The sequence below is a fragment of the Pelecanus crispus genome, chromosome 12, assembly GCF_030463565.1.
Source record: "Pelecanus crispus isolate bPelCri1 chromosome 12, bPelCri1.pri, whole genome shotgun sequence".
Lineage (NCBI taxonomy): Eukaryota > Metazoa > Chordata > Aves > Pelecaniformes > Pelecanidae > Pelecanus > Pelecanus crispus.
In genome coordinates this window covers 6,083,811-6,106,228 of record NC_134654.1, presented here as the reverse complement: position 1 = coordinate 6,106,228, position 22,418 = coordinate 6,083,811, and the positions used below count along the sequence as shown (strand labels likewise).

General features: G+C 66.5%; 4 protein-coding genes across 5 annotated transcripts in view; 1 reads left to right on the top strand and 3 right to left on the bottom strand.

Moving 5' to 3' along the window:
* Positions 1–1,418: 1,418 nt before the first annotated feature.
* RSKR (ribosomal protein S6 kinase related) lies at positions 1,419–4,887 on the bottom strand. Its single transcript, XM_075720237.1, has 12 exons — positions 4,837–4,887; positions 4,564–4,755; positions 3,795–3,878; positions 3,654–3,722; positions 3,433–3,502; positions 2,600–2,707; positions 2,379–2,419; positions 2,252–2,279; positions 2,074–2,163; positions 1,915–2,003; positions 1,733–1,843; positions 1,419–1,640 (listed from the first exon to the last, which is right to left on the bottom strand). Exons 1-12 carry the CDS (start codon positions 4,885–4,887, stop codon positions 1,419–1,421), a joined length of 1,155 nt encoding a protein of 384 aa, XP_075576352.1.
* A 974-nt stretch (positions 4,888–5,861) lies between these two features.
* BLTP2 (bridge-like lipid transfer protein family member 2) lies at positions 5,862–19,658 on the bottom strand. 2 transcript variants are annotated; one of them, XM_075719581.1, is made up of 39 exons: positions 19,630–19,658; positions 18,700–18,829; positions 18,381–18,427; positions 17,924–18,086; positions 17,726–17,844; positions 17,283–17,343; positions 16,901–17,099; positions 16,619–16,742; positions 16,106–16,230; positions 15,953–16,020; positions 15,711–15,859; positions 15,340–15,458; positions 14,933–15,096; positions 14,527–14,791; positions 14,201–14,406; positions 12,940–14,035; positions 12,499–12,690; positions 12,203–12,405; positions 12,005–12,123; positions 11,709–11,929; positions 11,375–11,565; positions 11,190–11,289; positions 10,914–11,116; positions 10,259–10,553; positions 9,989–10,146; positions 9,660–9,866; positions 9,442–9,541; positions 9,064–9,246; positions 8,650–8,771; positions 8,416–8,571; positions 8,212–8,333; positions 7,947–8,127; positions 7,778–7,864; positions 7,568–7,678; positions 7,346–7,481; positions 6,983–7,107; positions 6,538–6,639; positions 6,297–6,431; positions 5,862–6,085 (listed from the first exon to the last, which is right to left on the bottom strand). In XM_075719581.1, exons 5-39 carry the CDS (start codon positions 17,827–17,829, stop codon positions 5,903–5,905), a joined length of 6,312 nt encoding a protein of 2,103 aa, XP_075575696.1. In that variant the 5' UTR covers positions 17,830–17,844; positions 17,924–18,086; positions 18,381–18,427; positions 18,700–18,829; positions 19,630–19,658; the 3' UTR covers positions 5,862–5,902. The 2 variants fall into 2 exon arrangements, with proteins under 2 accessions (XP_075575696.1, XP_075575697.1); XM_075719582.1 differs by having other exon boundaries at positions 15,340–15,455; positions 16,952–17,099.
* Positions 19,659–20,069: 411 nt separating this feature from the next.
* On the bottom strand, positions 20,070–22,239 carry SDF2 (stromal cell derived factor 2). Its single transcript, XM_075720103.1, has 3 exons — positions 22,062–22,239; positions 21,771–21,967; positions 20,070–20,968 (listed from the first exon to the last, which is right to left on the bottom strand). Exons 1-3 carry the CDS (start codon positions 22,237–22,239, stop codon positions 20,681–20,683), a joined length of 663 nt encoding a protein of 220 aa, XP_075576218.1. The 3' UTR covers positions 20,070–20,680.
* Positions 22,240–22,324: 85 nt separating this feature from the next.
* SUPT6H (SPT6 homolog, histone chaperone and transcription elongation factor) overlaps positions 22,325–22,418 on the top strand; it is a 30,336-nt gene continuing 30,242 nt past the window's right edge. The window contains exon 1 of the mRNA XM_075720320.1: positions 22,325–22,363. The gene's annotated coding sequence lies outside the window, so the exon portion shown is untranslated. The remainder of the gene's footprint in view (positions 22,364–22,418) is intronic.

Genomic DNA, 22,418 nt, shown 5'->3' with positions numbered 1-22,418 from the left:
GGGGCTCTGGGATGGTGCTGCTGGGGAGCCCCAGGGTGCAAGGCACTAGGGTGGTGCTGCTGGGGGGGAGCAGGACAGCACTTCTGGGGGGTCCTGGGGTGCGGGGCACTGAGGTGACGCTGCTGGGGGGGCCCCGGGTGCAGGACACTGGGGTGGCACAGTCATGGTCCTACAGGACATTTTGGGGCAGGTAAGGGGGGTCAGGGCTGCCCTGCCCTTCTCCCCAGCACCCCATAGCCGTTTCCCCCAGTCTCCCCATTCCCCCCACCCCAGTAGATATACCTGTCCCCCACTACCCCGCTACCCCACCCCCCAGTATCCCCAGTTCCAGTACACCCCAGCACCCATTCCTGTTCCCCCAGCCCCTCCCCAGCCGCCCCCCGCCCCGGCCCGCACCGACCTTGAGCCGCAGGCGGAGAAGCAGCGGGGTGAGGCTGGTGCGCTCGGCGCCCGGTTGCAGCCGCAGCTCCTGCAGCGGGGCGCGCCGGGGCCGCTGCTGCGCCTGGAGGCGGGGGGGGGGGGGGGGGGGGGGGGGGCGCGGAACGGGGACCGGGGGTCACCGGCGGCTCCACCGGCAGCGCACGCACACACACACACACACACCCCCGCACACATACCGGGAGGGCTCCGGCCTGCACCAGACCCGCCACCCCCCCCAGCCACCTCCGGGCAGCCCCGCAGGGTCAGGGCCGCCCCGCCGGGACACCCCGCACCCCCGGGGCTCTCCCTACCGGGACGCCCAAACCGGTGCCCCCCCCGCCTGTCCCGTGCCGAGCCCCCGGCCCCGCACTCACGGCGGGGGTCTGGGCAGCCCGCATAGCACCGCTCCCGGCTCGGCTCCGCTCCGGTCCCGCCGCTCCCCGCGCGCTGCCGCCGCCGCCCGTTTGAAAACCACGCGCCGCTCTGATTGGCTGCTCCGCGCACGCGTCACGCCGCCGGGGACGTTGTTAGAGGCGGGGCTATGCCGGGCGGTGGGCGGGGAAGTGGGCGGGGATTAGGGGCGAGGTCACGCCCCCCGCGGGGAAGCGCTGCGCAGCGCCGAGCACCGGGGGCCGGTACCGGGGGCGCGCAGCCCTTGGCCGGGGGAACGGGGATGGGCCCGGGCCCAGCTCTCCCCCGGGGCCTCCCCGGCGCCTGTCCTGGGGGAGCCAGCCCCGCGCGGCCCCCCAGACCTGCCCCGAGCCCTGCCCCAGGAGAGAGGGGACCCAGCCCCGCACACCCCCCGGGGTCCCGCTCTTCCCCGGGGGTCCCGGAGTCACGGCAGCACCCGCAGCGGTGCCCGCGGCTCTGGGGTTTATTGCTCCCGCGGGGAGAGGTACAGAGTTGGGGTAAGGGGGACCTGGCCCAGCAGGGTCCGACCCGCTGCCGGGGTGGGGGGGATGTCCCTGAGCGATGCCGGGGGTCCCGGCCATGGCGGCTCAGCCAGGCCAGGGCCGGCCCGGGGGGGCAGTGAGGTCGCAGTCAAAGTCGGCGAAGGTGGCAGGGTCAGGCGGGGGCTGCTCAAGGGGACGCGGGGCCACCGCCACGGCCACCGGGTCCTTCTGCAGCAGGTCGGCGTCGAAGGCCACCCCACGGAAGAAAGGGTGGCCCTGGAAGTGGTGGAGGTAGCGCAGGCGGTGCAGGGGGTTGTGGCACAGCAGCTGGGGATGGAGGCAGGACAGTGAGCGGTGGGGACCCCAGCATCCAGCCTGGGGGGCCAGCGGGGACCCCAAGATCTGGGCAGGAGGGTTACCTCAGCGAGCAGCCGGGCCAGCGTGGGGCTGAGCGCAGGCGGGCTCTCGTAGGTGCTCTGCTTGACGCGCTCCAGCATGGCCACATGGTCCTCCGCCGGTGCCACGGGGAACTGGGGGGGGCAGGAAGCGGATTTAGGGGCTCCATGGGGGGCCCCTATCCCCCCCACCCTCTGGTCCTCACCTCCCCACTGGCCAGGGCAAAGAGCAGGACTCCCAGGGACCACCAGTCGGCTGTGTGGCTGTAGGGCCCCCCGCTCAGCACCTCCGGGGCTGTGGGGATGAGCGGGTGAGTGCCTGGGGGGCTGTGCCCCCCCACCGCAGCCCCTCGCTGCCCCCTTACCCATGTACTGCAGGGTGCCGCAGATGGTGTGGGCTCGCTCGCCCCAACGCAGGTGCCGGGAGAGGCCGAAGTCGGTGAGCTTGAGGTGTCCTGTGGGCCAAGAGACCGCGTGGGGACCCATGGATGTGGTGTCCCCACAGACAGGGTGTCCCCAACACTGGTGCCACCAGACTCTTACCTCTCTCATCCAGGAGAATGTTCTCCATCTGAAACAAGACAGGGGCTGGGGTGGCCTCTCCATGCCGGGGGGTTCAGAGACCCCCCCACCCCATCCTCCAGCCCCCCCCAGCCCTGCTGCCACCCACCTTCACGTCTCTGTGCACGATGCCCAGGTCGTGGAGATACACTGGGAAGAAGACGGAGCTGTCAGAATGGCGGGTCCCCTCCCGGCATGGTGCCCCCTGCCACCCCCATGGCACCCGGCAGGCTGCTGCCCACCCCCGGGGCTGGGGATAGCTGGCCCTGCCTGCAGGTCCCCAGCAGTGGGGACGGTGGTGGCTGTCCCCTGGCATGGCAGGCCACTCACCCAGCACCAGCACCAGCTCGGCGGCGAACAGGCGGACGGTGGCCTCGGCGAAGCGCTCGGCGGCACGCCACAGCGCGTGCAGGTCTCCGGTGCTGCAGTAGGTGCACACTGCCGGGACGGGCGACGGGCCTTACCGACGGGCTGCGCCACGGGGCCGGGCTGGCGTGAGGGGCACAGGCACCGGGGTGGCATGGGCACAGGGGGCCAGGCGGGTCACTGGGGCCATGCACCGAGGTTATGACAGCACCAGGGCTGTACAGGCAGCGAGGTGGCACAAGCCCCAGGACCGCACTGGCACCAAGGTGGCACAAGCATCAATATGGGCACCAAGACCAAGGTGACGTGGGCACCACAGCCCAGGGCACTGGGAACATGCGAGTATTGGGGCCATGTACCACAGTGCCATGGGCACCAGAGCCCTGTGGGCACTGGGAACACATAAGCACCAGGGCCACGTGAACTCCAAGGTGGCACAGGCACCGTGGCCACATGGCTACCAAAGTGACATGGTCCCCGGGGTCGCACTGGGGATCGCACACGCTACACGGGCACTGAGGCGGCATGGCCATCAGAGCCACCGGGACCAGGCAGGCACCAGGGTTGGGGCCCCTCGTTCACCCCCGCGCTGGTCCCTGCCCCGCCACGGCTCGTCCCCATCCCTGTGTCCCCCTCCCCACGGTGGGTGCGGGGTGGGAGCTGGCAGCCGAGCGCCTGGATCCCCGCAGGGCAGCGCAGGGGGAGCGTGCGCGTGTGCAGGGACACGTGTGCAGGCGGCGGGGACACGTGCGCGGGTGGGGGGGCCGAGGCGAGCCCACGGGCAGATGGTCACTCACTGATGAAGAGGTGGCGCTGGCCCTGCCAGCTGTCCCCCAGCCCGTGGACAAACGGGTGCCTGACCTGTCTCTGGGGACACAAAGCAGAGAGGGTGAGCGGCCGGGGGGCCAAGGCCCTTGCTCCTGCCACCCTCCCTCTGCAGCCCCAGCGACCTCCTGCCATCCCCACGGCCGCCCCGCACCCCGCCATGGGCCGGGTCCCCCCTGGACCCCCCCCTAACCTGGATGCTGACTTCTTCCTTGCACTGCTTGAGGGTGTCGCGGCGCAGCACCTCCACTTTGGGCATGACCTGGGGGGGGGGGCTGTCAGGAGGGGCCGGGGGCAGGCGGGAGCACCCACGGGCCCCGGGGGCAGCACCCACCTTCACGGCGCAGACCTTCTCCCGCCCGCAGTCCAGCACTTTGAGGATGGTCCCGAAGGAGCCTTTGGCCACGAAGCCCAGGATCTGGGGGGGGTGGGGGGGAGCAGAGCCTGAGCACCCCACAGAGATGTGCTCGGGATGGGGCAGGGTGTGGGGTCCTGTGTGAGGTGGCAGACGGCACCCAAGGCAGGCAGTGGGGACACATAGGGTCCCCGAGGACCCGATAGGGACCCCAATGGGACACATGGGAACCCAGTATGGGGCACATGGGGATGGAAGACAGGGACATGGAGACCCCAGCACGGCAGCTGTGGATGCCAGCGGGATGCACGGGACCCCAGTAGGACACATGGGGACCCCATTAGGGTGCAGAGGGACCCCAGTAGGACGCACAGAGACTCGACACAGGGCACGAGGACACGGCGGGAGTAGAAAGGGACCCGGTGGGACGGCCGGGGACGCCGGGAGGATGCACAGGGATGCGGCACGGCGTGCGAGGAGAGCCGGTAAGACAGTCGGCGATCCCGGGATGGCGGCACGGGATGCACGGACGGCGCGGGGGGACGCTCAGGGACCGCGGGGGGATGCACGGGGTGCTGGGGGGACGCCGGTAGGACATGCAGGGACCCCGGTAGGGCGTGCAGGGACCCGGCAATGGGGTGCGAGAGGACACGTTAGGGCGCTCGGGGGCTGCCGGGGCGGGATGGTCGGGGACCCCGTTAGGATGCACCGGGACCCCGTTAGGAGGGTGGGGGCCCCGGGACGGCACCTTGAGCTGCTGCTGGCGGGCGGAGGGGCGGACGGGGAACTCCGGCAGGAAGAGGGAGACGAGCTGCGGCAGCGGCCACCCGGGCAGCGGCGGCTCCTCGGCGGGGCCCCCCGGGGCCAGGGCGACCCCCGACCCCGGTACCGGTCCGGGGCGGCCCAGCAGCGCCCGCACCCACGACCCCACGGCGCGGCCCTGCGTGAACCGGGGACAGCGTCAGCGGGGGGACCCCGGGGCGGGGGGTGCCCGGGGGAACCCCGGGGCCGCCGCACGCACCTGGGGGGGCCGCCCCGGGGCCGGGCCGGGGCCGCTGCTCGTTGCTCCCATCGCGGCGCCGCCCGGCCGCGCCCCGGGCCCGGGCCCCGGTAATCCGCCGCTTTACATAACCCCGCCGCCCCGCCCCGCCCCGCCCCGCCCGGGCGCGACCACCCCCCGCCCCGGGGCCGGGCACCGGGGCTGCCCCCTCGCACCGGCTGCGCACCCCGGGACACCCCGCTGCCCCCTTGCAACGGGTGCGCACCCAGGGACACCCACCCGTGACTGATCCCCCCCCCCGCTTCTGGGCAAGGCACACCCTCCAGCCCCCCCCCCCTCCCTCCGCACGCTTTGGGGGTCTCCCCCTTCGACCACTCATCCTCCCTTTGCGCCCCGCTTGCCGCAGGCCCCCCCGCCCCGGGGCAGCCAGTGGGGTACCTGCAGCCCCCGCTGAGCTCCGGCACGGCCCCCAGCACCACAGGGCTCACGGAGGAGACCGGAGAGGGACGAGCACAAGGGCTGAGCCCCCGGTGATGCAGATGCTGCAAGGGAGCCCCGAGCCCCCAGAGTGGGTGCCCCGAGCAACCCCCGGGGAAGGGCAGGGGGGTTAAGTGGCACCGGGTGGGGTGCTGCTGAGCTGAGAGGGGGGACGGCGCTGAGCACAGCGCTGCGGCGTGAACGGGGAGGCGAGTAACGAGCTGCTGGCCCCAAACTGTTCCAAATTAAAAACTCTTTATTTAAACTCTCTCCCGTTCCCCTTTCTCCCAGCCTGGAGCGATCCTGCTGCTTCACCGGGCCCCGGGACCGGGCCCGGCACCCGCACAGCAGGGAGGGGGGAAGCTCGTGGGAGCCCTTGGCAGGGGCGGCTGCGCCCCACGAAGAGGCCCCAGAGCACGCTGCGCCCCACGTCCCTGTGCTGCCGCACCCCTGCCCCGCAGCGACAGGGCTGCCGGGGGCCTGCACGTGGCTAACCCCCGCCTCGGGCATCGCCGCGTCGAGCAGCGCGGCCCCCCCGCCATAGGGGTGCCCCTCCGGAGCGGGGAGCACAGGGTGCCCCAGTCCCTTCCCGGCCTGCCGGGTGCTGCCATCATTTGCGCCTGCCGAAGATCGACTTCTTGCTGGGGTTCTTCTCACCCACGCTCAGCCCGATGAGCAGACGCGCCTTCTCGTCCTCCTCCTGCTGCTGGATGGTCCCGTCCGATTTGTTCTCCAGCTTCCCCCGGGCCTCTGCGCCTGCCGCCGGCTTCAGGCGTAGCTTCTCTTTGATAACCTGGCCCAGGATTTAGGGGGCTCAGCACCCCATGGCCACACCCAGGCCCCTCGGCGTGGGTGAGAGGCCAAGCTGCTGAGCCAGCGCGGCTGCTTCCCGCTCCGGAGAACCTGCCGCCCGCGGTGGGGTTACCACCTCCGTCCCGGGCAGAGCGGCTCCAGCAGCCTCCCTGCGAGCGGAAGGAGGCACCGCGGGATGGGGACCCACGTACCTGTGCCACCAAGGCTTTGCGGCTGTCCCTCTTCACCGCCATGGCGAAGTCCAGCCACGTCCACGTGTTGTTGTGGTACTCCAGGCATGGCAGCACCAGGTTCAGGTCGCCCCAGTCCACACTGTTCTTCTCGCCCTGGGTGACACGGGGGTCAGGCAGCGTGGGACAATGCCCCAGGTCACCCCGCAGCCAGAGGGGCTGTGTCCCCTCCCCAGCACACCCCGTCCTGCCGGCCCCGCACCTTGTAGCTGACGCAGAGCGGCACCTGCGGGATCTTGATGTAGATGAAGGAGTTGTTCATGGCTGCGCGCTCCTTCATCTTGTCGATGTCATCCACGGGATGCTGGGGACAGAGCAGGAGCCATGAGCAGAAGGGAAGGAGAGGGGACGCAGCCAGGAACCAGCGGGGAAGGGACAGCTGGGCACTAGGCCACGGCATTGCTTCACTGGGGAGAGGTGAGAGCTGCCCTGGCATGGTGTTAGGAAAATGAGATGCTGCAGGGATCACACCAAGTGTGCAGGTGCTTGGTTGTAAAGGATGCAAATCCTCATGGTGGGAGGGAGCAGGAGAAGACGGACAGGCAAGCGGGGGAGGACATGGCTGCCCAGCCCTGCAGCCCAGGGAAGACAGGCTGGCTCCACAGCAGGGCTCTCCCAGATTTCCCCCTCAAGGCAGCAGCAGGTACCTCAGGTGCTTTTCGGAATGATCTTCTGACCCCTGACGTCCGATTCAGTCCCTGAGCGACTCCCTTCCCTGGGCCCAGCGAGTCATCGGCCACGATCAGCTGCCGCGGCTTCCCCACAGGAATCCCTGGGACAAACAGGGTGGGAAGCGGTGTCTGGTGTCTGGCTGGGGGTTGGCCGTCACCCAGACCCCTCCCAGCTTCGCTGCTCTCTCCACCGGCTTCCCACCCACAGGGGAGACCACGAGTCCCTGTTCCTTGATGTGTGGCCCACCAGCAGCTGCCCACATACCCTGGACACGCAGCCAGAGCTGCTCATGGACATTGCTCGGGTGCCAGGGAGGAGGGTGACCGTCAGCCTCTCACCTGTCGTCACCAGCTTGGACTTGTCTTCCTCATCCCCCACCTCCTCCTCCTCCACGTTGCGGCCGGGGAAGAAGAAACCCATCATCCTGTGGAAGAACTGGTGGGTGAGCTGGATGGTGAGGGGTACCACGTTCACCTGTGGGGAGAGAGGGACGTCAGAGCGGGGCACACGTTGCTCATGCCCCGTGGGGACCCTGCCACCTCCCAGCCCCGCCCCAGCACCTCGAAGTGCTCCTTGATGGAGATGCCTCCCACGGGTGGCCGGACCTTGCTGAAGATCCTCAGTGCCAGCTGCCGGCCAGACTGGCAGGAGCTCTGGGGACGCAGCACCACCTGCAGTGAAATGGGTGGGTGGGGTGAGGACAGGCCACCCTGGCCAGGCCACCCGTGGGTCCCCAGGGTGCGGGGCTGCTTCCCGAGGCTGCTGCTTGCCTTGTACACAGCATTGGGCAGGAGGTTGTTCATCGTGACCCAGCCCAGTTCCAGCAGATGCTCGGCCGTGTCGTCAGACTTGTTGACCTGCGCACACAGACCCATCACAGCCCCGCACAGCCCGGGCCCCGTCTCAGGGGGCTGTGGGTGCCACCAGCCGGCTCGGTACCTTGCTGTAGAGGAAGCGCTGGAGCTCCAGCTCGGCTATGCCCAGCTGCCCGTCCTCCTCGGTCAGGCGCCAGCGTGCCTGGGCGAAGTAGAACTCGGTCCGCCGCGCCACGCTCACGTCTTCTGGCTGCTTTCGCAGCTCCATCTTGTTGGCTCGCTGTAGCTGGAAGTCCTTGAAGCACCTGCAGCAGAGAGGGGAGCGCTGGGATGTGGGAGCCCTGGAGTAAGGGGGACACAATGCTGGGGAAGCCAGAGATGGCCCCTACCTGATCAGTATGTTCAGCTCCTCGCTCTCCAGCTGCAGGTCAGCTTTCTCCTGGCTCAGCTGCTGTTGCAGCCTGTGGTTGAGGTCAAGCAGGCTCTCGTTTTTGCTGTCATCCTGCAGGGACTGAAGGACAGACAACCCTCAGCACCCTCTGCCCCAGAGCAGGGACCCCAGGGAGCCAGGCCCTGCCGGGATGCGGGCTCACCTTCACGTTGGAGTACATCTGCTTCTCCAGCTGCCGGATCTGGGCGACGTGCTGCCTCACGGCCTCTTGCAGGTGTAGGATACTGCTGCGCTGCTCCTCGGGGTTGCTGGAGATTTCCAGCTGGAAGCGCACCCGTTGTTTCTTCTCGCTGTGCTCCTGGACACAAGGATACAGGAAGGTTAGGATTGCCCTGGGTGCAGCGAATGACATGCTGACCTGAAGCCTCATGGGTACCTTGCGTTTGGGCTCCACATGCAGCAGCAGGTTGTTGACTATGTCAAGGATCATGGCATACTGCGCGGGGTTGGTGGAGATCTCCAGGTCATGGTGGATCAGTGTGAACGTGTCCACAGCTCCTGCAGGGACACGCAAGGGCAAGTGGGGCCTCAGCATGGCCAGAAATGGGAGGCATGTGGGGCCAGCCAGAGATGGAGAGGGATGGGGAATGAGCCGAGGTGGTTACGCTGGCTCCGGCAGGCACGGCATGTCCAGCATCATCTGGTGCACTGCCACATGGCTGGGGACCGGTCTTGTATGCGCCCCTCTGATCTCAGCAGGGCCAAGACAGACCATCCCTGGGACTTAGCCAGCACCTGTGGGTCAGCCCAGAGCTCTACGCCCTGAGACACGCTGCCTGGATGTACCCACCCTCCTGCTTCTTCAGCAGATCCTCCTTCTCCTGGTTGGCAGGAGTCTCGGGGGGCTTTATCTGCGTAGCCAGCTCAGGGTCAATGTCATGGCTGTAGCTGATATAGTACATGCGGCAGCTGCAGCGAGAGATAATCCTCTGCACCTGCTGGGTCTGCTGGGCTTCTGAGGGCTGGTTCCAGTCTGGGGACAGGCAGGGGGACCACAGTCAGAGCACCATGTCCTGGCACGTTGGGGACCCCACAGCGCAGGGCTCAGAGCATCAGCCAGCTCCTGAAGCCACCCAGGGACAGGCCAGGCGTGCTCAGCTTCACTGGCCTTGGGGTCACAGGTGAGTGGGATCAGGGTAGGCACAGCAGCCAGCTCTGCAGGCAGTACCTGTGGTGGTGCTGACCATGCCCCCCACCGCCTGCCCACTCTCCATCAGCTCCTGCACCGAGTCCAGGCTCCGTTGCCGATGCTCCTCAATATTTTTCACCTGGGGACACAAGGAGGCACCGCTGGCCGTCCCTGCTCTCCCTGCCTTGGCCAGGGCACCGGCAGCGCTGCCCGTTCCCCACGCAACTCACCCATCACAGCCTCCCCGAGCTGCTCACCTCCAGCCAGAGCTGCCCGTGCTCCCGCTCGGTGGGGCCGCTCTCCGTCGTGGCAAAGTACTGCATGCCATCCAGCAAGCAGGTCCAGGACGTCTTCTGCTTCAGCGTGTCCCCATACCAGGCGGGGTGGTGCTGGCACTGCAGCAGCTGGGCCTTCGCGGCGGACACAATCACGCAGCCCTCTGTCTCTGCACCGCGCAGCACCATCTGCGGGGGGAGAGACCCTAGGGGTCAGACGAGCCCCTCTGGGCCAGGCACGGCCCCTCTCACGGCAAGGTCGTGGGAAGCGGAGAGCGTGGGGACAAGGCAGGCTGGCCAAGGGCAGGTACCTGGCAGTTGACCAGCTCGATGAGGCAGTTGCGGTTGTAGATGTCGTCGGTTTGGCAGGCGGCGATGCCGCACAGCTGCTCGCTAGCCCCCGATTCCTCCTCCGTGAAGACCACAAACTTGTCTGTCTCCTCAATGAGCTTCTGCAGCATGTAGGCTCCTGGGGAAGGAGAAAGGGTCAGCGCGAGGCTGTGGGGGGCTGGCTGGGGGCAACGGGGTGAAGGCAGGCACGGCTTTGGGTTTCCCATTGCTACTCTCCCTGCCGTGCTCACCCCCCGAGGAGGCTCTCTCGGGACGTCCGCTGATGATGGGAGCGGTCACTCTGGCAGGGGCGGAGTGAGCAGAGAGTGGGCCCCGCTTCAGCTTTTTGGCTTGCAGCTGCGTGTCAATCTTGAGCCCTTTCAGGGCCTCGGTGGACAGGTTGCGCTTGAGCACAGCCGCTTTCTTATAGCCGTCGTAGAGGCCGAAGGCGATGTCCCGGTTGGTGGTGGTCCAGGACGCCCGCAGGTCCACGAGGTGCAGCTGGTGCGTGTGGAAACCATCGTCTCCATCCCGCAGGGGCAGCTCCTGGGCACAGAGGGTCAGAGCCTCAGCGTGGCAAAGCCACCCGCAGTCCCTGTCCACGGGCTTCACACAGGGCGGGTGGGACCCCTGCCAGTCCCCGCAGGCAGGGCATGGGGACCAGAGCCCGGGGGACCACCCCAGAGCCCCACAGCAGGGACCCATACCAGGGATGCTGTGGCTGGAACAAGGCATCCCTTTGGCCAGGCGCTCAGGTGATCAGAGGCCCTGCAGGTCTGTCTCATCTCCAGCCAAATCCCTCCCTCATTGCACCCAAAGACCAAGATCCCCTTGTCCCAGGGGGATGCCATCAGGCCAGCGCAGCCTGGGTTACACCTGCCGTGCCCGGTGTGTTTGCGGTGGTACCTCCTCAGCCATGCGGTTGCTGTGCCTCTGGTAGGTGAGGGAGGACAGGCTCAGCAGGTGGGTTTTCTTCACCAGGGTGTCGAGACGGTGGTCGGCGTTCTCGTCGCAAGTGGAGGCCATGAGATGCACGGTGACCTGGCTCAGGTCGCTCACCATCTGCGTGATGCTCCACTCCGAAATCAGGCGTCGCATCACTGTGCCGGCTGGGAGACAGGGAGAGAGGTCAGCTGGGGTCCTGCCCTGCCCGGAAGCGCTGCTGGCAGGGCCCCCGCTCACCTTGTGGGATGAGCCGCTGGGTGCCGCGAGTGAAGATGTGCCCCTGGCAGCACTCCACCTGGATCCCCCGCTGCTGGGCAAAGGAGGCCCAGTAATGCACCTGCGAGGGAGCAGAAAGCAGAAGCTGAGAGCCCAGCACAGGCAGAACGGGGAGGTAACACCAGACCCCTACCCCCAGGACTTGCCTGCAGCCGGGGAAAGAGCGCAGTGTAAGAGAGCTGCTTGTAATGCTGCCCCAGCTTCTTCTTACTGGGTTTCATGTTGTTGAAGAGCTTCCCGCGGCAGATGGGGCGCGTCACGCTGGTCCACGTGGCCCAAAAGTTCTGCATCCAGCGGAGGGTGCTGCTGTAGAGCAGGATCCGGGGCTGGGAGTGCTCTGAGAATAAACCCACCATCAGCCAGCACCATGGGGCAGGGACATGGCAGCACCCAACCCAGGACCGATAAGGATCGCTAAAACCAGCAAGCCCTGCCCCATCCCCCTCACCCCCGAGGGATCCCCAGGGCGCTGTCACCCACCCTCACTGGGCCGCGTCAGGTCCATCCGGATGGAGAGGTTGAGGTTCTCGGAGCGGAAGGCACGGTAGGAGTCGTACTGCTGCCCCACCGGCACCTCGGGCAGGAACTCAGGGGAGCGCAGCACCACACCATGGTGGTCGTGGGGGTTCCCATGGCACAGCCACTGCAGGTCCAGCGTCATGCACAGGTCAGGCAGGTGCAGGAAGCAGCAGTCGTCATATCTGAATGGGGAAAAAGAGACCCCGGTTACCCCCCGGCACTGGTGGCAGCCCCCACGCTCCCGGGCCCATGCTCACTTGGAGGCTGTCCGGACGTTGATGTCCAGGTTGCCCTTGAAGATGAACTGCCCAGGCTTCCAGTGAAAAGAGAGGTGGCTCCACTCCCAGTGCATGTTCTCCGTGGTGTTGTAGGGGTCCTGCAAGGACAAGCGTGGGGAGAGGCAGATGTGAGCCAGCCCCACACTGCGCTCTGCTCCCTACACCGGTGGCACTCACCTCAGTGGCCAGCTGGTGCAGGTTGGCCTGTTCGATGTCCATGTGCCAGTCCCCATGGAAGAGAAGACGGCTCTTGTCCCACCAGGGCAACGGGGCACTGGGGTCCTCTGAGGGCTTGGTGAGGAGATCCACGCACTGGCCGATCAGGGTCCAGGCCGGGTCCCAGCAGGGCCCCCACACGATGGTGTACTGGGAGATCTCAGCTGGGGACACAGAAATTGGCTCAGCCCTTCGCATGTCCCACACGGCCCCATCCCCACCCTGGGACAGAGTCCCTCTGCCCCTCCAGCTCTTACAATGGAAGTCATGGTAGAACTTCAAGGGCGGCATGTTCCTCTCCACCGTCGCGTCCCCCCAGGGCAGCCCCAGCTTCAGGACCTGGCGGCGCCGGGAGCAGGCCTGGCCGCACTGCTCGGCTCCGATCAGCCGGCCCGAGAGCTGCCAGTTCCGTATCTCAAAGAGGTAGCGAGGGTAGTCACGGATCCGCACTGCGGGGTGGAGGAAGGGCTGAGAGATGGGGCAGCAAAGGGACACTGCCCCACTCCCCCACTCTGGGCCACAGCAGGAGCTGCTCTTCTGTCACATCTCTGCTCCCTTCCCACTCCCTTGAACCTCCAAAAATCATTTCCCCTGCTTGGTTACACATCATGTGGTGCCAACAGGTCCCTGTCCTGGAAGCCCAGGCCACGCAGCCACCGTGTTGTCCTCCATGGGCACCGTCACGCAAAGCAACTCACCGAAGAAGCTGCCAACTCTGCCCTTCATCATGCGGCACCACTGGGTGACCATCTCCAGACCCTCAGAGGGGAACGGGCTGACACTATCCAGGTCCCTCATCTGCTCCAACACACGCTCCGTGCCATGGAAGGACTCATCGGCCATGGCCACCAGCTCCAGGTGGGCCAGGGTCCAGGTGAGGAGGGCCCTCCGCATAGGCGTGTTGGCATAGAGGCGCCGCGAGCGCTGGATGTAGATCTCGATGTTCTTCTTCTCCAGTGAGGCATAGAGCTCCTCGATCTTGCGGGCAGGTAGCAGCTCACCATGTTGCTTGCGCAGCGCGGCCACCTTGGCGTCCAGCAGCTGCAAGCGCTTGGCGCTCTCCTTGCTTTCGTCCTTCATCAGCTCGTAGTTGTCTCGTAACTTGACCTCGAAGACGTCATCCAGGAAGACCCAGGAGAAGTGCGTCACCTTGAGCAGGAGGTCGGGGGGAAGCGCCGTGCTGGCAGGGTGCCCACGCCGGTGCAGACCTTTCAGCCACTTCTGCACCCCCACGGCGGCATCCAGCGTGCGGGAGAAGTCGTACTGGTAGGGGAACTCGATGGTCACGCTGGCAAAGGAGAAGGCCCAGCCACGGTTGCGGAGGGTGCGCAGGGTGGGGAAGGCGCAGCGGTGCAAGATGACCTCCTCCAGCTCTGGCAGCAGCTTCACCTCCACCTCCTTGAAGCTGAAAATGCTGTGTCCATCAAAGCCGGCGGCCAGCTCAGGGCAGTAGCCATGCAGGGCACCGCCGTGCCAGCTCACGGAGGTCCTTTCAGCGGCCAGGCTGATGTAGTTGGCTTCAGAGACAAAGGCTGTGAGCTTGGCAGAGCTCAGCTCCAGTGACAGGGATAGGAGTCTTTTGGGGGGGGTCCCATCTGGCTGGAGGGGCCCCAGCGTCTCAGTAGGGGTGGCCGGGTGGAACATTGGGCTTTCTGGGGGCAGGGAATGAGGTGTCCTGTGGCCAAGGGCGCTCTGCAAGGCTTCGTGGCACTGCAGCGTGGCCAGGGTGTGATGGTACAAGTGCATGTGGTCGGGCGGGCTCCACAGCACTGCCAGCCCCTCTCCGCACTGCACCTACAGCAGACAGAGCGAGCAGGAACCAGGTCATTGCTCGGTCCAGCACAGCTCAGCCCCGTTCTCCTCTCCAGCACCTTTTGGTGCCAGTCAATCTTCCCCCTGCCCCATCCATCCCAGTCCCACCAGTACAGGATAAAGCAGACACCCGAGGCCCACACCAACCTCCAAGGAGCGGATGCTGCTGTGGTAGGTGACGGAGAGCATGGAGAGGTTGAGCACTGGGTTGGGGATGGCAGGAGCTTTGCAGCATGGCTGCATCTTCTCCGTGATGCTCTTCACCAAGGCCAGCACCATGCCCTGGACGCTGACCGTGCAGCTCTCGGCGCTCCCCAGGACGGTCAGCGTGTCCAGCCGCAGCTCCAGGGCGCCTAGAGAGATGGCACGTCAGTGCTGGAGGCACGGAGGAGGCACACCACGATGTGCCAGGTTCCTCTGACTGGGGGCCTGCTCCAGGACAGCCGTCTGGGATCAGCCTGGATGCTACTTACCCACCAGGGCTGAGAGTGTGAAAAGGTTCACGTCCTCCACCTTCAGATCCACCTTCCAGAGCAGGCCCCAGGGCTCGCTTGAGGCAGAGGGCGGCTGCTTGGCAAGCTCAGCTCTGCTGTGCTGCAGGCAGAACAGGGGCAGGACCCTAGCCAGGCACTCGGTGCAGGTGTCTGACGACTCCACTTGCAGTCCCCGGATGGTGCAGTCCAGGAAGAGCGTGTCTGATTGCGTGCTGGACATGCCTAGGGGCTGGTTGTAGCTGCCCTGCAAGACAAACAGGACTATCACTCTCAGGCTGCAGGATGTCCCCATGCCACCACAAGTCCCCATGCTGCCTGCATGGAGTTGCAGACGGGCAGCCCACCCTCTGAGAGCCACCCCTCTCCCCCTCGGCTCATCCATTACCTGCAGGTTGAAGGAGTCGAGGATGAGGGCTTCTCCCCACACATGCATGTTGGGGGGATGTGGGGCACGCTGGATGTGCGAGTCGTTGCCCACGCGCCAGCAGAGGTGGTCCACGGCCAGCACCACTCGCTGGTGCACACTCTGTGGCCGCAGGTGCTGGTAGTCTGCAGGCAGAGAGGAGGGGGTGAGTGCAGGCAGGGCTTGCTGCTGCCTGCTCAGCTGCCCCCGAACAGGGGCAACCCAGACACAACCAGGCAGGTGTCCACAGCCCGGGGCCAGACACAGATATGGGCAAGCACAAGAGGCGGCATGGGTCTCCCCATTCCCATCCTGGTGCCTCTCTGGCACAGCCACCGACCCCCAAGAAGGGCCCAGCAGCCACCCTGGTGCCAGCTGCCAGCTCGTACCTGCAGAGATGGAGTTGAAGCCCAAGGCGAAGGGTGGCGTGTCCCCCAGCTGCACTGACACATTGACGTTGGACAGCGAGGCACACAGGATGATGGGCGCTACGATTTGGGGATAGCTCCTGCATGGGACAAGCAGGGATGGGCTGTTACTGGGGCGCTGTGTGCCACGGAGCCTGGCAGGGAGCAGGCCTAGAGGGACGCCCTCTCTGCAGGGACCCCCCAACTGCCTGCCACCCCCTGTACCAGCCTCCCCATCCCAGGGGCTGTGCACACGGCAGAGAAGGTACTGGGTGCCTGGGCACCCTGCCAAAGCGTGGCAGGCAAGAGGAAACAAGCTGTGATACCAGCAGCTGCTCTGAGGCCGAGTTTACCTTCCCTTGTGTCCTTGGCTGGGGACAGGCACTGGCTGGCACCTGTATTCCTGTGCCAACAGGCCCAGCCAGTGTGAAAACTCTTGGTGGCGGTAGTGGATGATGCAGGTATTGAGCAGCACAGCAGCCGAGAGGTCAATGGCTGTGACCTAGAGCAGGGAGAGGGCAGGGTGGCAAAAACCTCATGCCAGAGGCCAAACCAGCCCCCCCGGGTGGCAGGACCGTGCCCAGCACTCACTCACCTGCACGCTGGTCTTCAGGGAGTTGAGGCACACGATGCGCTGGCGGCTCTGGGACAGGAGAAGGCCGTCTGGAAAGACAGAGGAGCAGAAGTGAGGGGTGGTCGCGAGCAGCAATGGCAACCCTGTGCCACAGGGGCCCTGCTGGCTACTTGCCCTCCAGCTGGAGGTCTACACTCATTTGGTCCAGGTCTGAGGTGGGCGTGAAGTTGCGCAGTGGGATCTGCTCCTCTTCACGCTGATATAGAAACTGCAGCAGCTTCAGGCTCCAGGTGAGGTGCCTGTGAGAAGCAGGGAGTCACTGCCAGAAGGGAACTGCAGCATCACGTCCTCTGTCTCCCTGTCCCTCATCCTCAGCTGACCGGCACGCTGGCATGGACAAAGACAGCAGCCAGTGCCCAGCTGCAGCCCAGCCTAGTGCTCTCATCCCATCAGCAGAGAATCCCATCAGGCTGTTCTACTGCAGAACCGGCTTACATGCCTTCCTCCTTCCCCAAGAGCCCGGCCCCAGGCCAAGCTCAGTCCTTCCCACTGGGGTGGGCTCTAGGACTCACTCTCTGTGGTCTGGCAGAGCAGGGGACAAGCAGGGAATGGCACAGTTGTCCCTAAGTCCCTGTCTCCAGCGCTGATGGGGGCTAGGACAGCCTCCTCCTCCCCCTGCCTCCTTACCTCTTCTGGCTGTTCATAGACAGCACCACACTGGTGTTCTCCAGCTTCACCTCCACCCTCCTGGGGACGAGCTGCAGCGTGTCCCTGCTCAGCAGAGACAGGGACTTCGGGGTCTCTCCCGGGCCTGGAGAGGGACACACAGAGTCACTGGAAGGCTCTTGCCCTAACCCCCACACCCTGCAGCGCACGGCAGTGATAGCACAGCCAAACCCCTCTGGCTTCAGTGCAAGTGCGGGGGCTGCCAGCCCCTGCCCAGAGCTTGTCCCTGTCCCCATCCCTCACCTGGGCTGGGCTGTTCCGCTGCACTGCTGCGCTGGGCCCCGGCAGTGATGCGGTGCAGCAGCGGGCTGCAGAAGAGCCCTTCGTGCAGCTCTGCCTGCAGAGTCCAAACGTGCAGCCTGACGCCCACCAGCCGCCGCTTGCTGTTGATCTCCAGCGAGAGGGAGAGCGCCAGGGCCAGCTCTGCCAGGCAGGTGTCATCCTGTACGGGGCCAGGAGTGGGTGCTGTAGGTGAAGCGCTGGGCACAGCATGGGGCCCAGAGCCTTGCAGGAACCTTGCAACATTGTCCAGCCTCGGGGACAGGCTGGAACAGGTCCTCTGGGTGTCTCAAAGAGCCGGGGCCCAGGCCCAAAGTGTTGAATTTCTCCCTTCCCCAGCACTCACCAGCTGGCTGCTCCGGAGTACTTTGCTGTTCACCTTTGTCAGGCTCACCTCGCAGGTCAGGCTGGGGAGAGCAGAGAACAGATGGAGGCTGTGGGCCCTGCTGTCTCCAAACCAAGCCCCTGCCCTCCCCCTTCTGTGGCACACAGGGACCCCAAGTCCCTGCTCCAAGTCCTCCCGAAAGCAGAGCACACCCTAACTCCGTGCACAGCACAGCAACTCATAATTTGGAAAACACACAACTTGAGCTTCCCGTGAAGGGAAAAGAGAGCAGGCCAGTCTCAGAGGAGGTTAATGTGTCACATCATGGGTGACATGGGATGCTGCTGAGTGGGATGGAGTGAGGTGAAACACCAGGGAGCCTGGCTGGGGTTGGAGGAGCCCCCTGCGCCCTGGGACCCAGGGCCAGACTGGGGGAGCACAGCAGGACACGAGCAGAGCGTTACCTCTTCCCGTCACCATTCAGGAGGAGACGCGTCTTGCTGGCCTGGATGTGCCAGAGGGACTCTGAGGTGGCCACGTGCAGAACCATGATGTTGATGGAGTCCATGTGGATGGAAAAGAGCTGGGGGGAAGGTGCTACTGTGAGGGATGTCCGACAGCAGCACAGCCCGCAACAGCCTCTCACCACACCGGAGTCTCACCTGGCTAAGGAGCCTCAGCAGGGAGGGTTTAAGACTCAGGTCTGCTCTGCTTTCATTTCCATTGGCTTCTCTGGGAGCCTCCGGGACGGACAGTTGGAACCCAGGGCCCTTCTGGAGATCCGTGCGGATTCGCACCTCACCAAAACACAGCTCAAAGTAGCGCCTGTGGAAGAACAGCACAGGCAACTCTTACAAGAGCTCACACGTGGCACACCCGGCCCCATCGCCAGGGATGCCTCCTGCCCTGAGGACGTGCAGGACCAGCACAAGAGCATCCACAAGACACTGCCACCCCAAAGAAGAGCGATTCACTCCCACACAGAGTCAATTCCCCACAGACCGTGGGGAAACGGGCATTGCAGAAAGGTGTAAATGCAGCAGAACAGCGGACAGTGGGGCCAGGGATGAGACAGACCCCCCAAGAGAGCAGGGAGGGAGCTGGGGTGGGGGTACGTACGGCAGCTCCCGGCTCAGTTTACTGGAGATCCAGACGTTGTCAATCTCCTGCAAGGACGCACAGCTAGGTCAGAGAAGAAAGAACCTGGCTCTGCCTTGTGATGCTCATCCCAACATTCCCGCTCTGTTCCCAATGCCTGGCATCATGCGGGGAGCAGCCAAAAACCCCAAGTTTGGCCATGGGAGGAAAGGCCTGGTACCAGCTACGGGGCTGCGCAACAGGAGCTTGGCTGCAGGGACTTGCTGCCAGCCTGGAAGTGACCGCAGCCGCCCTGGCCTGCCCTTGTCTGCTGGCGACCGCCCCTCACCCGGGTACCCACCACAGTCTGCTGCTCCCGCTGGAACTTGAGGCTGATGTTCTGGGCCCAGAAGAAGCCAAAGGAGCCGATCTTCAGCTCCGCATGAAGCTTCTGCCGGCACCAGGTGACAGCCAGGCGACACACCAGCCACCTGCGGGGACAGGCAGAAGGCCAGGGTCAGCCTCCCCGCTGGGGCTGGGGACCCTCTTTGCCCTTCGAGCACCAGCTCCAGCACCCACAGCTGGATGGCAGCTCCCAGGGCCTGGCCCCGCTGCCATGGGTGCCCCAAGCTGGGGCAGAGACACCACCCCAGCACTGAGGGCCCCCTTTGACCCCCACACCCCCCTGACACCCTATGCCCACCCCTGCGGGGTCCCTTGGACTCCTGTAAGCCCCCAAGCTCCTGACACCCTCCCACCCAGCCCTGTGGGCCCTCCCTGCAGCCCCCCCCATGCCCTGCACACCACCCCTCCAGCCCTAGGACCCCCCCAAACCCCAGCAGGCTCCCCCCCCACACCCCGACACCTCTCCCCCAGCCCCATAAGCCACCCCAAACTCCCGACACCTCCCCAAGCCCTCTTTGTCCCCTTTAACCCCTGCTGCCCCTCCCCAGACCCCCGACACCTCACCCCCAGCCCTGTGGGTCCCCCCACAGCCCTGGCAGTCGCCACGCAGCTCCGTGGGACCCCCCATGACCCCCGTGGGGCCCCTCCACCCGACACTACCCCAGCCAGCCTTGTCACCCCCCCAAAACACTCTGACACCCCACTGCCAGCCCCGCGGCCCCCCCCCCCCCGGCCCTGTCACCCCCCCAAACCCCTGCGGGCCCCCCTACGCCCCTGTCACCCCACCGCCAGCCCCGCGGGCCCCTCCATGACCCCTGCGGCCCCCCCCCTCCCCGCACCCCCGTGGGCTCCCCCACGCCCCCAAACCCGCCCCTCAGGCCCTGACCGCGCCAGCAGCCCGGCGAGCACGGCGGCGACGACGAGGGCGAGCAGCAGGGCGGGCAGCGGCGGCGGCATGGCGGCCCCCGGCCCCGGTGTGTCCCCCCCCTCCCGCCACCGCCACCGCCACCGCCGCCGCCGCCCGTGGGGCCGACCGCCCGCGCACCCGGAGTGGCCGCTGGGAGGGGCGGGGCGGGGCCGGCGGCGCGGCGCGGCGGGGCCGAGCGGTGTTTGCCCGGAGTGAGCGGCAGCGGCAGCGCCCCGCCGGGGCTGGCACCGGGATGGGGCTGGGAACCGGGTCCGCCCCTCAGCCCCGCTCGTCCCCTCCAACCCCCGCACAAACAGCCACACGACAGGAGAAAATTCAGCTCTTTTTATGGCCCCGGTCCGCCGCCGGGCACGGGGAGCGGTTTGGGGTACAGTATGGGGGGGTGATGGGGTGCAGCTCCCGGGGGGACAGCAGTCTTTCGGGGGGGGTCCTCGGCCGGAAGGGACCGGGGGGCAGAGGAGGGAGCTACAGGGGAAGAGTTGGGGAGTTCAGGAATCTGCTCTGGGTCAGGTCTGGATGCTGGGCTCAGCTTTGGGTCAGGTCTGGACACTGGGCTCAGCTCCACGCTGGATTTGGGATATGCGGACCTGCTTCGTGCTGGATCTCAGATGCGGGGCTCTGCTCTGGGTCAGGTCTGGACACCGGGCTCGGCTCCGTGCTGGATTTGGGGTGTGGGGACCTGCTTCGTGCTGGATCTCGGATGCTGGGCTCTGCATTGGGTCAGGTCTGGACATTAGGATCTGCTTTGGGCCGGACTTAGGACATGGGGAACCTGCTTCATGTTGGACCTTGGGCTCTGCTTTGGGTCAGGTCTGGACGTTTGGATTTGGAACACCGGGATTCACTCCGCATCAAATTCAGGACATTGGGATCTGCTTCGTCTTGGATTTGGGGCTCTGCATCCTGGTGTGTGTCAGACCCAGGTGGGGACAGTGGCCATCCCCTGAGTCAGATGGGCCCGAATGCTACAGGGCAGTGCCCAGAGGCTCAGCAGCAGTCTGTCTGTCTATCACAACTCAGCGTGGTACTGCTCCGCTTTGAAGACCTCGCTGGGCTGCATGAAGATGCCCTCCATCACCTTCCAGTAGTTATTCTGGCTGGAGGTGGCCATGCCGTGCACCTCCTTCTGCCCGTGGATGGGCCGCCCGTACTGCTCCCCCGTCACCGAGAGGAAGACGTCGGTGGAGGCGTGCTGGAAGCGCACCTCACTGTCCCGTGCCCAGTAGGTCCCACTGCACACCACCGTCCAGTCATCCAGGTAGTCACCCTCGCCAGCCTCCCCGAATGCGCTCACCTCCTGAGGGTGAAAAAACGTTCGTTTAGGGGCTGGGATGAAGAGACGGGGGCTCAGGGGTGTTGAGGTGGGCCCAGAGGGCAAGGCGGGGGCAGAGGAAAGGGCTGGGTCTGGGGGACAAGGTAGGGGACTTGGTTGGGACTGGGGCTCTGTTGGGACTTGGAGGGTCTGGCTGACACTGGGGTGCTGGGGGAAAGGGGCCGGGCCTGGCGGGGCAAGGGGGAGGTGGTAGGGACAGGGAGAACCCAGTAGGGACTGGGGAACAAGATGGGGTTGGCAGGGAGACGGGGGACAAGGGGGACCCAGTCTGAACTGGGGAACAAGATGGGGTTGGCAGGGAGACGGGGGGCAAGGGGGACCCAGCAGGGACTGGGGAACAAGACAGGGTTGGCAGGGACATGGGGGACAAGGGGCACCCAGTCTGAACTGGGGAACAAGATGGGGTTGGCAGGGGCATAGGGGACAAGGGGGACCCAGCAGGGACTGGGGGACAAGATGGGGTTGGCAGGGATATGGGGGACAAGGGGGACCCAGCCTGAACTGGGGGACAAAGGGGAACTGGGAGGGACATGGGGGACCCAGTCAGGATCAGGGAACAAGGCAGTGCTGGTGGGGACACGGGGGACAAGGGGAACATGGTTGGGACCGGTAGGGACAGGGCGAACCCGGTAGGGACTCGGGGGACCTGGCAGGGCCGGGGTGACGGGGGGTGGGGGGGCGCTTGTGCCCGGGGAAAGGGGCTGGGCCCGGGGGACACAGGGGTATCCCCGCTCACGCCGGGCTCCCGGCAGCGCCCGGCGGGTACCTGGTTCCCGGAGAGCGGGGAGGCGAAGCGGTGGCTGTGGAGGTTGCGGCCGGTGCCCAGGTGGGTGAGGCGGATGGCCTGGCCGCAGCGCACCGGCGTGCCCCGCTCGCAGACGGCCGCCGTACGGCCCCGCACCCGCCAGTAGCTGTTCCCGTCATCCACCGCCGACACCCCGGTCACCGACTGCTGCCCGCTGCCTGCGGAGGGGGAAGAACCGCGCTCAGGTAGGCCCGGCCCGCAGGGCGCGGTGCCGGTACCGGGGGGGGTGGGATGGTGCGTGTGTCCCGTTACCGGAGCCGTAGCGCACGTCGTGCGAGTGCAGGCGGACATTGTGCCGCACGTTCAGCAGCTTCACCACGGAGCCGCAGGTGACGGGGCCGGGGCCGCCACGCACCGCCGCGCCCAGCGCCAACACCAGCACCGGCACCAGCACCGGCGGCACCAGCCGCCCCGCCGCCGCCGCCCCCATCCCGCCGCCGCCGGAAGCGGAAGTGGCGCCGCTCCGCCCGCCCGGAGGTCGCCGCTCGTCTGCTCCGCCCCCCCTCGCTCGCCGCCGCCGCCGCGGAGGCCTCCATTTTCCCTCGGCGCCTCGGGTAAGGCCGCGCCGGGCGGGCCGGGGGCCGCGCCGGGCCGGGCGGGAGCGGGGTG